The sequence below is a fragment of the Nymphalis io genome, chromosome 6 (genome assembly GCF_905147045.1).
Source record: "Nymphalis io chromosome 6, ilAglIoxx1.1, whole genome shotgun sequence".
Lineage (NCBI taxonomy): Eukaryota > Metazoa > Arthropoda > Insecta > Lepidoptera > Nymphalidae > Nymphalis > Nymphalis io.
The window spans coordinates 12063787-12081718 of record NC_065893.1 but is presented as its reverse complement, the minus strand read 5'-3'; the positions used below and the strand labels follow the sequence as shown (position 1 = coordinate 12081718).

Genomic DNA, 17932 nt, shown 5'->3' with positions numbered 1-17932 from the left:
TGATTAAATAATGATCATGATGACCGATTGAGTACTTGACGTGAAAGCATAACGGCTTAGACTGGAATTCAAAGTAAATATTGTGACAAACAAACTAACGGCCAGACTACTGATGCTGTCAGACTTTTAAATGGGCCACCTGATGGTCACCACCGCCAAGACATTGTATGAAATATCCAGACGGGCTGGCAGAAACCTCTCCAACAAACAAGTATCCTTGTCAAGATAATGCACATATTTATTTACCTTTTGCTTTCTTTCACTGCCGTTTACCATAAGCCGATTTAAATTAAATAATACAATTTAGTGGTGGCTGTGCTGGTGGTAGAGCTTTGTGCAAGCTCGTCTGGATAGGTACCACCCTCTCATCAGATATAACACGCATTGGTGATAATAATAATAATAAGTCGCCCATATGCTCGTCCGCCTTCCTATTCTATAAAATAAAAATAGTTTGATGTAATAGGAAATAATAACATTAAAAAGCCTAGCCTTTTGAATGTTCTAATTTAATGAATCCAAAAAAAAACCACAAATTTTATCGCCAAATGCTGGAATTCTGAACAATAAATAAATAAAAAAAAATTGTTTTCTAAATTATTTATTAAAATTGAAAATCAATACATAAAAATAATGCTATAAGATAATAAATGAAGTTAGTAAGAGAACTTAAATTAAAAATTCATGTCAAAGAATAACATTTAGTTTTTATATAATATTGTGCTATCGCTTCATACAAATGTTTTAGTGAAAAATATTGAAAACCTTAAGTAACTTAACCTATTTAACGAACTACGATTTTAAAACAACACGTTCCAAAACAGTAAATTCAAGTAACAAATGCAAACCAATTAATCTAGTAACTTAATAGTTAGAACTAAAAGTTCAATTTTGTGATGTCATTTATTTACAAGGTCAAGAAGCAGTTCATTCTACTACATTAAGATTCTTGTCCAATGACCGACAAATTGCATTGTATCAACAGTTTGCTTGCATAGAGATAACAAGTGTTTAGATGCTGACTCGTACAACCCAATAGACATATTATGTCAAATATTTATAATAATAAAATGTCAACCTGCTTATTTTAAATAGCACAAAAGAACTGGCTATAAATATTTATAAAAAGTTAAAAAAATGTTCAAACACATTTTTCATTAATTTAGAATCAATCCTTTGACCTAAGTCCAAACATATAATAAATTGAGAACATAGGTGCCTAGTTAGTTTACGCAACAATAAATTCGCAATAAATATTCTGCAAAAGACAACCCCATTTATTTATAGTGGATAAGTTTTACTTATTCATCCCATGATCGTCGCAAACGAGACGGTTTCAAGTACGGTCCAGATGCGGGCGAGTTTGGAAACCTCTGCATGTAGCGCTCCAGGCGCAAATATTTGACTGTAATAAGGCGACCCTCATACCACCATCCATGAAGACTCTTGTACACTACGCCTGCATCAGTCGGAGTTGCACATTTCACGTACACGCAACACGATGTTCTCTCGATGTCGATATGAAGTATGTTACAGCGATCACATTTCTCGAGGATGACGTCTTGAATTACAGTTCTCAGATTAGGATTAGCGTCATTCTTTTCAAACATGTGGCGAATTTTCAAACACGGCGTGGGTGACACTGTTAGATTATTCACGGAGCCTTCTTGGGTTTCAAATGCTTGTCCCTGCCAGGATGTGCTTCGCTTTGGACTGCTATGAGATGCAACCCACCTCCACACTCTGCAATCCTCTCCATCAACAGATTGTACTTCCATCCTCACTCTACTTTCGTTCTTTTGAATAAATTTAACTGCAGCATCCCAAGTGGAAGACATTTTTTCTCTATTCTGAGGAGAGATAAGTGTATCTCTCACATGGTCCACAGATATGTATGGTTCCCCGCTGTCCTCAGTCTCTTGTGAAATTACATCTATAATTTGTTCTACCATTGAATAAATTTCCTCACTTTTCTTCTTTTGATAATTTAAATAATATTTATAAAGTCTTTGTAATCCTAATACCAACGCAGATAAAATTCCTACAACAATAAATGTTGAACCAGCCGAGTATAGGGTGTTAACAAATAGACATGAAATAGGGGTTGAGGGGTCAGAGAGAGCTATAGCAACATTACCCTTGTTGCGTTGCTGAACAACAACATCAGTAGAGGTAAGAGGTTTATATTCAACATCTTTAGTATACGAGTTTTCAAGTTGGACGACATTTAAGCCCCACTGATTATGCACAAGCAAAACCTCTAAATTATTCAGATCTTTCCTACACCGACTAACATCAACTGTCTCAGATCGAGCACTCGCTAATTCAATGATTTCGCTTTCTTTTAGATATGGAAGTGCTCCAGGCTTTCCACATTTATAATCAGCTACCCGAGCAGTAAGTATTGGATGTATGAGTTTTAATAAGTTTTTGGCATAGCTCACTTCTTCCTTGTGAACACAATTTATGCCTGGTCTATTGCCTGGTATATTTAATTGACATATTTGTACCACACTGTTTTGGTCGTCCACTACTGAAGTAATATCATTTTTCTTAACTATATACATAAAAAATAAGCAAAAAAAAAAAAGTGCCACAAGAGCAACAAGGGCAAGAGATACAAGGTTGTTTTTCAGAAACTTTTTATCATTCACTGCTTTATAGTCCCCTACATCAGATCTTGTCAATCCTGTAACATATGATCTGCGTGGAATTAATGTACTTCCATTGGTCACATCTCGGTCTAAAAATGTCGTTTGTTTGGGGGGGTCAGGTTTAAGAGAAGACAATCGTCTTGTAAAATTGCTCAAATAAGGAGATTCAATTTCATCCACATTGGAAGTCGAAGGCTGATAAGTATTGGAAGCATAGTTAGAGGTATAGTTACTCATTGACGGTCGATCGGCCAAAGAAGATGTTAATCCAAGCCGTGATCTTATTGAATTAAGTTGGTCTGAAGATGACAAATTTGATGTGTAATTTGTATTAGACAGTGATGGACGAGAGAAAATAGAAGATTTGGGAGGACTTGTAGCTGCATCATTGGTTGGCAATGTGCTGGAGATATAGTCACTGGACCTTGAGCTACTTCTAAATGGGCTGGATGTTTTCTTGTCAGTATCAACATCACTATCTGAGCCAGTTTCATAGTCATCCTGATCATTAGCGGCGTAGGTGCGCGTTACACGACGAGTTGTAACCGTCTCCACTTCTTCGTGTGTACGCACGGGGCCTTTCTCCTCCTCGGACTCTGAACCTTTATCAGAATCACGTTTAGCGGGAGAGTCTTTCTTTAGAGGTATACGTCTAGATTTGTTGGTCACAGGTGGTAACATAGCTCCGCCAGTAGTAACTCGTCGTCCACGTCTTTCCTTAGCATTGTTTGTAGAATCTAAATCGGATTCTTCCCCGCTAGAGTACCGCGCTAGTGACCGTCTACTCTCAACCTTGCTATCGACACTGACTCGGGGTTTACTCTTGTTGTCCAATACCATTTTTAGCTTTTTTACGAGTAGCTTTCTCGTTGACGCTGTAATTGGCATAACGGGGAACCCATGCTCAGCCAGTTTTGTGCGGAGCTCCGCGTCTGACATTGAATCAACTTGATCGGCCATTGTGAAATCTGCAATAACATTAACCAATTTTAAGATGACACCTAAGTTTTTTACAAAAAACAAGGTTTAAAAAGTAAACAACGAGTTATTCACCTTATTTATAGAGCGTGCACACAATAATTACGTCAATTTCTAAAATACAAAATTCACCGGCGCGTCATCTCGCACGCGCTAAAAACGTCGTTACATTTAGAGTATTGTGTTGCCATTTGTCTTCGTTCCTATTCTTATTTAAAAATATCTAAATATGACTGATGTTATTTAAGTACGCACATAAAAAAAAATATAACGTTAGTTTGTAGTAAATAAATCATCACTTTTTTATAATTTAACATAGATTTTTAACATATCAACATATTTACATAAAAATATATTTTGTTAAATAAATTTTAAAATACATACATAATATATATTAAGAAAATTTTTAAGATTTTTATGTAATTAATCACTTCTGTTTTTTTATAACAGCAAACAAAGATAAGATCTTTGTTTGCTGTTATGTCTGTCTGTCAAAACTGTACCTAAATGTAACTGTACGAAAATTTTACGCAACCAATCAATACAATAAAATTTTGGCAAAGAACAATAAAAAGAAATAAACAAAAGGTATATTTACCTTGTTTCAAAACAACTGCCTAAAACTATTTAGTACTCTAATAAAATTTTTAGTTCAATATGATTACGTCTATGGTTATGATGGAAAAAGGCAATCAAGTATGGAGGAAAATAATCTTATACACATAATTTAAACATTATAGAAATTTAAACACATTTATTTTGTATTACTTTCTTTGCAAGCATTGTTACATTTGTACTTTATAATCGATGTTGGGATATGTCACTCGGAACAAAAAAAATTTTCTGTATTCAAATATAAATAATATAATTGTCGGTATTTACATGTGGTATGAGATTTCATACTTTTTATTCGTCATCATTGGTACAGTTTCTGCAGATATTATATGCTTTTTTACATGTATAATATTGATATGTTTTTTTAAATATTATATCTAACAGTAGTCAGCTTAAAATATTTACTCCTTATTTATATTTTTTTTAAATGGTGGAGTAAATGTTGTGTGTATATTCATTATATTTTTTTAACATATTAATCAGAGATATCTCTCTGCTACTACCATGTTTATCTTAATTCGAGAAATTTTTTGATATTTGTGAATTTCTTAATAACTAACTGATGAAATATATAGGTACTATAAAAAATATGAATAATCAAATAATAAATTTTATTTAAAATTTTTTTAAGGAAGAGTGTACCTTTTTAATTAGCGAATTGACATCTATTCAAAATGTTACATTGCTGCACACATTAGGACCATCTGACAAAAATTGAATAACCAAATGGTAGAGTATTCGTATGAAGTTTTGATTATCGATTTTTTTGCAATTGAATAAAAAATGCGATTTCTATTTCTTATGTTTGTTAGTGTTTTAATATTGTTTTTATGTTATACCTAAAATAAATAAATTTTCTATTTGTCTGTCGTATTAATTATATTGTAGTTTATACAAATAAATATGGGGCTTTTAAAATATACCGTAACCCACCGTTTTACGTGAATAGCATTTAATGATATTTCTAGAATAAAAGATTAACATATTGCTTATGATGGCAAATCCATGTTTTGGCTTCACTGACACAAAACCACTGCCGCCATTTTGTTCACTTTTATCAGTTGCTACGTAATGATTGTAAAATCTTTGTCAGTTGCAACTAGAATTCCGTGTTAGTCACATCTTATGGTGAGTGTTTTACTATTTTTAATACGTGGAGTTGAGTACAGGATCTCCTGGCTAAACTCTGCCGATAACTCCATAATAGATTATTTTAGTGCACTGCCACCAACAATACCTTAATGTTGGCCACACGATGCCTGACATCAAAATCAGGCAACGTGATGTGCGAGCGGAGCTGCAATCACTTGATATACGGAAAGCTAGCGGTCCCGACGGAATACGTGTTAACGCGCCTGTTCCAACTTTCTCTCTCTTCGGGATGTATGCCGGAGGCTTGGAGAAGAGCTACTGTACAAGCGGTTCCCAAAAAAGGGTATTTGTCTGACCCGGCAAATTATCAGCCAATAGCTATCACCTCAGTGCTTTGTAAGGTGATGGAACGGATACTACAAATAACCAACTGATCCATTACCTAGAAGATCACTGTCTAATTAATGATCGTCAGAACGGGTTTCGACCAAAACGGTCCACAGGTTATCTTCAGCGTACGTAACACACCTCTGGGGTGCAGCTATCGACAAGGATGGGGAATCGTTGGCTGTCAGCCTCGATATATCCAAGGCTTTCGACAGGGTCTGGCATAGAAGTCTTCTCTTCAAGCTGCCGGCATACGGTCTGCCTGTTCAGCTCTGCATCTGGATAGCTAGGTTCCTGCATAAGCGTAGCTTCCGTGTCCTAGTTGATAGTAGCGCTTCACAATTTCATGTAGTGAATGCTGGGATCGCCAGGGATCTGTGTTATCCCCCACACTCTTTCTTTTGCATATCAATGATATGCTCTCTTGGGAACATACATTGCTATACAGACTATAGTACAAGTGCATGGTGGATACCACGGACGCGCAGTAGCTGGGCGAGCGGAAATTAAGGAGAGGCGGGAGGATCTTGTCATTGAACTCGATAGGACGTTAGAACCCATCGCCAAATGGGGCTCCGATAATCTTGTTGAATTTAATGCCAAGAAAACACAGGTATGCGCTCTCACAGCGAAAAAGTCACCATTTTCCCCTCTTCCCTCCCTCTGTGGCACTCCGCTGGTGATGCAAAGCAAAATCGGATGGGGATGGGGATTGATGTTCGTTGAGATCTTAGTCCAAGGCATTACGTAGAGGCTGTTATAAAAACAGCTTCACAAAACGCAGATACGGTTTTACGTGGAATATTGTTCGCACCTTTGGGATGGCTCCGCTAAGTACTTACTGTAGGCCATGGATCGGTTGCAGCGACGTGCGGTCCACATTATTGCCAACGTAAGGGTCACAAACGACCTCGAACCTTTACAATTGCCTCGAGAGATGACAGCACTGAGGGCTTTCTATCGACTGTGTCACGGCGAATGCTCTGAGGAATTATTCTCTCTAATTCTTGTTCCCCCTTCCTTCATAGGTCTACGCGCGCTGGTTCTCGACGTCACCGCCTAACTGTGACATCAATTCCGGGTTCCTTTAAACGAGGCATGAAGAGGCATCTTGCGGGCCGGCAAGGCGAAGGCGGAATGTTCAGAACATTCTTCCCGACTGTACTGGCCATCGTCGCGTTTGGACTCTACTACCACTTACCATCGGGTGGAGTAATATTATCGGATTAGGAAAGAGATGTGGCTCTCGACAATATGAGAGAGGATGAACCGAATGCAGTGAATTTGGGAGAACAATCGTCATCGTCGAAAATTAAAAAACGCAAGAACAATAATATATATTTAAGTTTAATTTATTTAATCAAATAATATATAATGTAATCCGACACGACCGGAAAGAGTTCAGGCGCAGGACCAACGGCTTTACGTGCTTTTCGAGGCACGGGAGTGTACACACTTCCAACTTTCAGATTCTGGGCTGCTGCTGAGAATTTTCTGACAGAAAAATTCAATAACTTTTTATTGGCCCGATCTGGGAATTTAACCCAGGACCTCCGGGACTGCGGCCTTACATCAAGCCACTAGACCAACGAGGCAGTCTTAATTAATAAACATTGCATTTCGAAGGATTTTATTATAATAATAAGAATATAGTTGATATATGGTACATTTTAGAGAATATTTATGTTACAAATACATTTCAAAACGCTTATTTAAATATTTTTCACAGCACATTCATATTTAAGAGACAGTTAAACATTATTATTATTAAAAAAAATTAAATCATTCTTACACAAAATAATTAACATTAACTTTAGATAAGTATTTACAATTGATAATTATTATAAAAATGATACATTTTGTTCAGTGGACACCAATTTAATTGGTGAAATATCTAACATTGATAACGCTTTTACATCGTGGGTACACCGATACACAGAAGACTTATTATCTTATAAGAATTTACGTCAATTATAGTATGTTTTATTACACATTTCATATTAAGCAAAAAATATTAAAACACGTGTTGGGATGGTTGATTTTACGCCCAGAGGATCGGAATTGCGATTCAACGGGGAAATGTTGCTAGCATTCTTGTCACCATGCTGTCATATGTACAGTAGCTATTTTTAATATTGATTTGGTTAAAGTTATGGCCGTAATATAAATAATCCTCAAGTAAAGCAATATGTAAAGAAAAAAATTTGACTCTGTTGACTTCTAATACTAACTAGATTTTTTTTTAATTTAATTATTTAATAAATATAAATAGACATCTAAAATTGTATATACGAAAATATAGTTTTTTTTAGTGTTTCATACTTTAAGAGATGTTTAAGTTCATTTTGAAATGGGCTTTAGACGTATGTATAATTTACCTTTTATAAAAAAAATGGTTTGCGTTTTAAACTGTCGATTGATTGTGTTATAATTTACGTTAACACAGAAAACGCTTTGTTGAAAACGCAATCCAAAATCGACTAACATACATAAAGTACATATAAAAGTTACCACGTCATACATGTGGTTTATTGACATTGACACTTATTACTAACTGCCTTAAATTATGTTGCGGGTTGCCAGCCTCCGAATCCTTTTTCGAGTTCCTTCGCAACTGCCAAACATAACCTGTCCTGGTTCGGTGCAGCGATAACCTGCAAGCGAGGAAATATGCTGTACTCTGTAGTCTAAATAAACGAACACCGCAGACATTTTAACATTTGCTTCTGGATACGTTTTATACTCATATATTAAAAAAAATATATAAAAGAAGTAGATAATATTATTATTATACTCTGTCCAAAAGGTTTATTCATTTTTGACAGAAGGGGTGAGTGATTGCAGCAACGTAAAATTTCAATTATTAATTCGATTATGTTAATAATCATCCTTAATACTTTGTTGAATTGATTATTATAATTTTTTTATCTGTTGAATAAAACGGTACGGTTTCCATATCTTGTATTTTTTTATTATTCTATACGTAACGATGCCATGGAACGACTCTTATTACATGCATGACAATTATCTTTTGATATAGTTATAATGTATGTAAGAAGTCAAAAATAAGCTTAGGCAATTAATATATTTTCATTTATTAAGCATTTTAAGGCTAACATTTTACGAAATCTGGAATTCTAAGATAGATGTCAAAAAGTGGTTGACTTGGCATAGTATTGGACTTGGGACATAATAGGAATATCGTGATACTAGATGTCACATTGACTGTGACTTAAAATATTTCATGTTAAAGGGATAGCAAGAAGAAAATTGACGGAACCTTATATTACATTAAAATCCTGAACATAATAGGATTTTCCAGTTTTTATCATTCATCACCTATAATGATCTATCATGTAAGTACGATTCTCGATAAAAAACTCGTCGACATAGTAAAGAAATAAATACGGAGTGCAATAACAACCTAAAGTGCTTTAAAGTTATTTTAATTCATTTATAATTTTCTAACGACAACATTATTTAACATTCATGAATTTATAATATTATTAGATTCAGAGTCAAGAGGTTATAACATAGAAATATATGTGGCAACTATTCTTTATTAATAATTGAATTGTGTGTTCTAGATTTCAACATCTGAGGAGAATGCTAATCCAGTGCCATATAAAGATACTGAAGTACTATTGATAACGGAAGCAAAAACAAACAATGCAACGGTTTTTGGGTGTAGTTGGAAAACAAAATAAAAAAAAAATGTATAACAATTATTAAAAAGTAAAATTTAATAACCTCATTTTGTTTTAAATAAATCCTGAAAATTATTTATCTCCCAAAACAGGAAATGCAGTTACTATGGCAACATTATATGCACACATTGACAAACTATCTCTGTCTCAATCGCGGTTTCACGGCGCTTGTTGCTCTGTCTACGTATCTATCTCTTTCTTAGTTATTCAATATCTATATGTGTAACAAAGATGAACTTATTTTTTTTTGAGGACGGTAACAATGACAGACGATACTTGTTGTTTTTACTGTCACAGGTAAAAAATATCGCTATTGCATAATGATATATTGTTTTTTTTTGTAAATTTTGACCGTAGCATAAATCACAGTCACAAATGAATTCATTCATAAATGGAATTCATTGATTTCGTTCATTCATAAATGAAATCTTGTTACCGTGGCAGTCTGCTTCTTATTTTAACAAATATTTTTAACTGTGACAATAAATTACTTCACTCTATATATAGTACGTTTTGATTATTATGGCGAATACATGTGTAAATATCTGTATTTATTACAATTCGAATCGAATATTATTTATCGAGTTTCTGTTTAACATGATTTGGTCAAAGTCGAGATCACCCCATGACGTACATACGTCATTACACGTATTTACGGCTTACCGAGTAGAGCAGGACCCCCAAAAAAAAGCCGAGATGGCCAAGTGGTAAGAACGCCTGAATGTTAACCGATGGTCGTGGGTTCAAGCCCGGGCAAGCACCACTGAATTGTCATGTGCTTAATTTGTGTTTATAATTCATCTCGTGCTTGACGGTGAAGGAAAACATCGTGAGGAAACCTGCATGTGTCTAATTTCAATGAAATTTTGCCACATGTGTATTCTACCAACCCGTATGGGAGCAGCGTGGTGGAATAAGCTGAAACCTTCTCCTCAACAGCAGTGGGACATTAACAGGCTGTTACTGTACTGTTCAACATTTAAAATGTAACATGTCAGTAAGAACACAATGAAAACACATAATATTTCGATTTTATAGAATTCCCAAGTATTGCAACACCTGTATGGCGACGGGCAGGCCGCCGTGCATGCCGACGGGCACGGCGGTGGCGGGCAGGCCCAGCACGTTGAACAGCATCGTGTACATGACGCCCGACGCGCGCAGGAACACCTGCTGATGGTAGTGCGCCAGCGAGTTGTGCACCGGGTACAGCAGCACCCCATTATCGCCCAGTTTCTCCTGGGACATACATGAATACATTTAAAAAGTCTGAATTATGTTGATAAATTAAAAAAAAATGTTTAGTAATGTTTGTTTGTTAAATATTATTAAATAATTCGTGAGTTCATGGATGATAGTACACCTTGGTAATGAAACGATCGCCTCCTGACTTTCTTTCTAATGTTAAAAAAATACTCGAACTGAGTTTCTTTTGCCGGTTCTTTTTAAGTACCCCGTACTCAGGCCCGTTCGTAGTTTTATATTTTGATTATCAATAACTGAATTTAATGCTTCTGAACTGAATAAAATTTGAAAGAAATGTAATGGGATACCAATTATCTAACTCCCTCGAAAGTTTCCGTTGATATAGCATCGTGCAGAAGAGCTATATAGACCCCTTTCCTAATTTACTAACACGACGTGATTTGCTATATTACGCACTACAAGCTGTTCTGAACGACACCATTCCACTTATAAATAAATTTGCTCTATTTTTACTTCGATCGAAAAGTTACGATTACAACTTCACCGCCATTTCAACTTCTCACGAATCCAAAATACACCACAGATTATAAAGATCTCGACCTTGAATGATATCGAGTCAATTCAATGTTCAAGTTGTTTATGTATCTTCAGTTCTATGATTGGAATACGCCATCGAGTTTCTGTTTGTGTACGATGCGCGTGTGAGGGGTACCTGCAGGAGCTGCCGCAGGGCGGCGGCGCGGCGGCGGTAGTGCGGGACGGCGGCCTGCGGGATGTAGAGCATCTTGCGATGCAGCAGCGCGAACCCCAGCGCCTGCAGCGAGCGCGACCCGCCGCCGAACAGCAGCTTTATTAGCTCCAGCAGTATGCTCCTGTCGTGCTGCAGTTAGACGCTTGTTATAACATACAACTTAACTTTCTCAAGTGGGCGAGCAGAACACAATTGGAAGCGACATCGACATGTAATATGATAAATATGCAAGAAATGACGACATAAAAAAAATGCTCAAAGGTGTTTGTCTCATAAGGATTTACAAAAAGCAGTTTTCCTAACCGATCGAACCTGTTAGCCTGTATCTAATCTAGGATGTTACAGTTTATGTTTATTGGATATTTTAAATTCAAATACACAGAGTCCACTTGTGGCCCATTTCCAGACTACCCAATAAAAACCAAGAGCATTCTTCGTGTGACGTCATGGTGGCTCGCTTGTTATCATGACACATAATTATAATACCCACTTGTATTCAACATTATATTCTCATTTTAAATACTTTTTTACTTGAATTAAGCCCCAACAAATCGATTGCATGAAACAATGATAATTATTTTTACCATACATAAATAACTGAATTTGACTTATAATAAATATTATGGTATTTTTCATCATAACACAATATTTACGATTATTTAATATTTTGGGAAGCCCAAAAGAAGATAATCAAGGTTTTTAAATCTTTCAAACTCGAAAAAACTCGCCAGCCTTTTCGAGGCTTTTTTTTATAAAATAGCTAGGTGGGCGAGTAAATGAGCCATCTAATGGTAAGTGGTCAACACCATCCATAGACATTGACATTGTAAGAAATATTAACTATCGTTTACATACCAATGCGCCACCAACCTTGGGAATTAAGACGTTATGTCCCTTGTGCCTCTAGTTACACTGGCTCACTCATCCTTCAAACCGGAACACAACAACAATAAGTACTGTTGTTTTCCGGTAGAATAAGTAATGACAGGGTGGTACCTATCAAGACGAGCGTGTACAGAGCCCTACCACCAAGTAAAACTACTATATAAAGTAGATTATATGTTTCATATAGTCTTTATATTCAAAAAAATTCATTACCTGCGTAATATACGCACTTACTTTTGGATTTGCGGGATCTTGAAGCATGTTGGGTATATCTTTCATAGAGAAGAAAACTGATACTGACATTTCTACAGAATCTTCTAACTCTGTGAATTTCTCCTGAAACAAAAGAAAACGCACTTGTGAGTATCATGTTAAAGTTTACCTTTCTAAAGTATTACAACTAAATCATAACTTATCAAATTTTAACACACACACACAGAGACACACAAACCCAAACGCACACATGGCGAACTGCAGGTGCCCTTGACTGATGACTCTTAAGAAATACTAGTCCGTGCCAAGCATGGCAAAGCACGCAAAGGAGTCGGTCCTTCGTCTAAACTCTTTCTGTTCTTGTCGGATTGCCGTTTATGAGATTATGATTGTCGGAACCTGAGTGCACCTGTGTGTGAGCACACAATCTCTCAGCACGGGGCTCTCCCTCTCCCACTGTCGCGTGTACTCACGTGCGCGAGCGCGGCGCCGCGTCGCTGCAGGAGGCGCGCGGCGCGCGAGACGGCGCTCTGCACGGCGCGCGGCACCCGCAGCAGGGCGGCGGACGACGTGGCCTCGCACATGTGGAACACCTGCCAACAACGACAGTTAAATATTATTTTCTGAAAATATATTTCTTTTTTTTTACAATAGGAAGACGGACGAGCATATGGGCCACCTGATGGTAAGTGGTCACCGACGCCCATAGACATTGGCATTGTAAGAAATGTTAACCATCGCTTACATTACCAATGCGCCCCCAACCTTGGGAACTAAGAAGTTATGTCCCTTGTGCCTGTAATTACACTGGCTCACTCACCGTTCAAACCGGAACACAACAATACCAAGTACTGCTGTTTTGCAGTAGAATATCTGATGAGTGGGTGGTACCTATAGGTTTCCTCACGAGGTTTTCTTTCACAGCCGAGTGCGAGATAAATTATAAACGCTAATTAAATACATCTCGGCTCAAATAATATTTAATATGTAGTTATTATTATATATATCTTTCTATTTTACCTTTAACTGATCCAGTTGCACAGGCTTGTCGAGGTCGAGTAGGTGCGCATTGTCAGCTGCCATTATCTTCAGAAGTGGCCCGAGGTCCTCAGCGAACCTCGTCATAGGACCCACTGTTAGGAACTTGGCGTAGTTTTCATCTGTTAATGTTGGAACGTGACCTTCGATAGATATTATACCTGAAAGAAAAAGTTTACTCATATTGGGCAATATGGTATCGTTACATTTGAAAAATATTAAGAAAACTAGAAATTTGACGAGCTTTACGTACTCGAAGATGTGTGACAAACAAATGTGTTCAATAAATATATAGTAAACAGAGAATATTTTTCACTTTTAGTAATAATAAAAAAAAATATCTATTGTACACCAGATAAAGGAGACATAAAACATAAAAATACAATTATTCCAGAAGAATTATGACGCAATGGAATAACACTAGCAGAACCTATACTATATATATTGGATTACAATCACAAGAGGAATAAAAAGAAATAAACAACTTTGTCATTGAATTTATGTCATATCATAGTCTACGATAGATTATTCTAGATCTCTACCAATTATAATTTGTTTTTGGTGTCTTGAATGTCGCTAGTTGTTATAAGTAGATGCAAGTAGTCAAGTATTGTTTTATAAGTAAAGTTATACTTATTCAATTAAGAATTCATTAAGAAAGGTTTGTATTAATATATAGCAGAGCTAATTAGCAAATCGCATGGAATATGTAAAACTAAGGTTTTTCTTATTCGTTTACCCGTACCATAACAGCCTGTGAATGTCCCACTGCTGGGCTAAAGGCCTCCTCTCCTCTTTTTGAGGAGAAGGTATTGGCAGAATACACATGTGGCAGATTTCAGTGAAATTAGACACATGCAGGTTTCCTCACGATGTTTTCCTTCACCGTAAAGCACGAGATGAATTATAATCACAAATTAAGCACATGAAAATTCCACTATCATCGGTTAAGATTCACGCGTTCTTACCACTGGGCCATCTCGGCTTATTCGTTTGGAATCTACTATATATTTTGAGGACCAGGGCGACCCAGCTATGGTTGGCTATAATAAAAATTTAAAAAATTGTTTTGTGAAAATCTGCGTTTTATTCAACAAATACGCCTATTTAGATTAAACTTAAAAAGCAAAATCAGCAAAACTAAAAAATTGTGCAAAATTTTAAGAGCCGTTTCAGAGATAAACGAAATAAATATAAAATATATTTAAACTAGAATTCGACGTTTAATATTATAGGACTTTACAAGATTTAGTATATAATATATTATATAAGAAAACTTAACTTATATCATTTGATTGATGCGAATTTAAGATATGAAATAAAAAGTTGGTCGAGTTGGTGGAGTCAGTGCGTATGAGTACAATATGACGTTTGGTACAAAACAGAATGCATGTTGTTAATTGCATCGCTCTTCTGTAAGAACCCATTTCGTGTCTCTCTCACGAAATGTAGAAAATCGGCTTACGAACGGCGATACGCTATTTTGATGAGTATTATTTATTATTATTGTTACTTATCAATGTCGCATATCATTTTCTGATCTTTCGTGTTCGTGTTATCCGTTGAGTTTCGAATTTGTTCTTACAAAATAACTCGTAAGTATACTGTAGGTTATTTTCTAAGAACAAACTCGAAACAATAAATGGCTAATTAGCCATAAATCCACACACATTGCTCATTGATAAATTTCTAAGCATTTTCTGTATTTTTTTCTAGTGGTGTCATAACATAAATAAATGAAGAGGAAATTCACCTGGTGTGGGCTTGTGTCCGTACACGCCGCAGAAAGCGGCGGGGATGCGGATGGAGCCCGCGATGTCGGACGACACGGACAGCGCAGACGCGCCGCTTGCCAGCAGGGCCGCCTGTGTTCAGTTGGTTTGTGAGCCAGTGTGGATCAATTCATCTAACATGGCTCAATGGATGTAAAAAGACGATTCAGAGTATTTAATGATTGTATATCACATTTGCACAAAAACACAGATAATTAATAATTGTAAATAAATTGCATCCAAGTATCGACGGTTGTTGTGACTAAATAATATTTTTTATTATTATTTTTATTATTATTGTTATATATTATTATTATTGTCTATTAATGCAACATTATTTGAGAAAAGGAACGACTACTGAGGAGTAGATCGTCAGTAGTCATTCTTTCATTCATCGAAACGGATCTTCTGAGTAGAAAATCATTCAGTATAGGTAGCTTTATATATAAAGTACATATATTTTGATTTGATTGTAATCTTTTAATATCGATATTACATCATATCAACGAGTGTAACTGTTAGTTCAAACAAATGAGTTTACGCTCTAGAGTAACATTAAATGTTTATTTCGAGGATACGCTTGTATTGTTAAGATAAAAACAATTTACGTTGTAAAGTTATTTCTAGCATTCATACGAACTACGCGTATTGTATAATATTGAATTACTAATGCACTTTACAAATACAATGCATACCCTTGACACTAACAATTTTATTCGCGCATTACATACTACGGAAAATAGCGACTTCGACTTTTGACGACCGTCGAACGTGTCCAGCAGTATTTGGTACATGCTATTATTTGTGTGGTGACGACTGTTCTTAAATTTTAATTTAATTTTAATATACCTTAAACTCTGCTGATGTTTTTCTTTTTATATTATGGTAATTATTATTTTGTTTAAAAATACAGATTTTATCTTTTATTGCTTGTATAATCAAGTATTTAATCATTTTGCGCAATTTTCATGATTAAGGGACTAGCTAAAAACCAATGCGGTGTTTCGACTCGGCCATACCCAACTGGCTCTTTTTACCGTACAATATTATATGTGAAATTGTAATTATTTATTTATTTCAGTAGTATGCAGCTATAAAAAAGTTCTTTACTTTTAATGGATAGCTTAGAAGGCTGATCATGGTACAAAGAGGTCATGGATACAAACCCTGAGCCAGGCATTAGTTTTGACGAGAAAGTGTAAATGAACGTGCTAATGAAAATTAATTGTTCGAATAACATCAACATAACGACAAATGAAATGCCCCACACCCAAAAACTTTTCGTTCTGTTCGTAAACAATTAATTTGATCACACTAATTAAAATCTTAATATAGAAATAATATGAATTCTTGCTCACACGATTAATACACTAGCAATCATGGGAACTAAGATGATTCTTGTACCTATAGTTACACTGGGTCAGTTATTCTACAAACCGGAACATAACCATACCAAGTACAAGTAGAAGTTAATTTTTAAGAAAACGATACATAAACAAATAAGTTTAACAAATATTTTTGAAATATAAATAAATATAAGATATTCTAACAATATATAATGATTGAGAAATAAGTATTCCTGTGTAAATATTATAATAGTATTCGTTTTATTATTTGCAATGAGCATGTGTGACTTAGTTGATGTCATATTATTATAAATACATATATTTACTTTAACTACTAACGATAGCTCACTAACAAACTGTCTTATATTAAGTTCTGTGTATTGCGTCTTCGATATTGCCTCGTTCTTCTTGATATAAGGCCGCAGATCAAAACCCAACTCGGGCCAATAAAAAGTTATTGATTTTTTCTGTCGAAGATTCTCAGTAGCAGCTCGAAGCCTGGAAGTTGGAAGTGTGTACACTCCCACGCCTCAAAAAGCTCGCAAAAGCCGTTGGTCCTGCGCCTGAACTATTTTCGGTTGTGTCCGGTTGCTGTCCCATCGGATTATGAAAGTGAGGGAATAGAGTGCACCTGTGTTTGCGTACACATTTGTGCACAATAATATGTCTTGCGCAGTTGGCTTATCTCTCATGAGACTTGCCGCCGTGGCCAAAAGCGGTCAGGGGGATAATCATCATTGTGTCATCGTGAGTTAACGATGAATTGAACTCGTATACAATTTAAGAGAGCCGGGTAGGCTCAGTGGCATACACATGAATCTTAACCGAAGATTGCGAGTTCAAACCCGGGCTAGTAGAAGGTAAACATCGTAAAGAAACCTGCATGCGTCAGATGGAATATTGCCACATGTGTCTTTCGATCAATCCGCCTTGGGGCAGCGTGGTGGAATAAGCTCCAAACCTTCTCTTCAAGGCATACACATGAATCTTAACCGAAGATTGCGAGTTCAAACCCGGGCTAGTAGAAGGTAAACATCGTAAAGAAGCCTGCATGCGTCAGATGGAATATTGCCACATGTGTCTTTCGATCAATCCGCCTTGGGGCAGCGTGGTGGAATAAGCTCCAAACCTTCTCTTCAAGAGGAGGGAGGCTCGCTCACTAGTGGGACGATCACAGGCTGTTACTTTACCATATGCATTTAATCGATTATATTATTACATATAGTACGACCCTAATTAATTTCAATCCATATATAGTCAATGGCATGCCAACTATGGAATCAAAGGG

General features: G+C 36.0%; 2 protein-coding genes across 5 annotated transcripts in view; both read right to left on the bottom strand.

Annotated features, from left to right (window-relative positions):
* Positions 1–1159: 1159 nt before the first annotated feature.
* Positions 1160–3822, bottom strand: LOC126768903 (inner nuclear membrane protein Man1-like). The gene is made up of 2 exons (XM_050487314.1): positions 3708–3822; positions 1160–3622 (listed from the first exon to the last, which is right to left on the bottom strand). Exon 2 carries the CDS (start codon positions 3612–3614, stop codon positions 1302–1304), a length of 2313 nt encoding a protein of 770 aa, XP_050343271.1. The 5' UTR covers positions 3615–3622; positions 3708–3822; the 3' UTR covers positions 1160–1301.
* Positions 3823–7415: 3593 nt separating this feature from the next.
* LOC126768932 (fatty-acid amide hydrolase 2-A-like) overlaps positions 7416–17932 on the bottom strand; it is a 32427-nt gene continuing 21910 nt past the window's right edge. For 3 of the 4 annotated variants that reach the window (XM_050487402.1, XM_050487401.1, XM_050487404.1), the window contains exons 5-11: positions 15280–15391; positions 13509–13687; positions 12962–13081; positions 12510–12611; positions 11352–11519; positions 10493–10672; positions 7416–8380 (exon numbers count right to left, since the gene is read on the bottom strand). In XM_050487402.1, coding sequence (XP_050343359.1) covers positions 8291–8380; positions 10493–10672; positions 11352–11519; positions 12510–12611; positions 12962–13081; positions 13509–13687; positions 15280–15391 — 951 coding nt within the window. In that variant the 3' untranslated portion in view covers positions 7416–8290. The remainder of the gene's footprint in view (positions 8381–10492; positions 10673–11351; positions 11520–12509; positions 12612–12961; positions 13082–13508; positions 13688–15279; positions 15392–17932) is intronic. The other variant, XM_050487400.1, reaches the window with a different exon arrangement.

Bases quoted from the DNA above. Each gene is read 5' to 3' on its own strand.
- LOC126768903 (XM_050487314.1), bottom strand. From the start codon at position 3,614: ATGGCCGATCAAGTTGATTCAATGTCAGACGCGGAGCTCCGCACAAAA.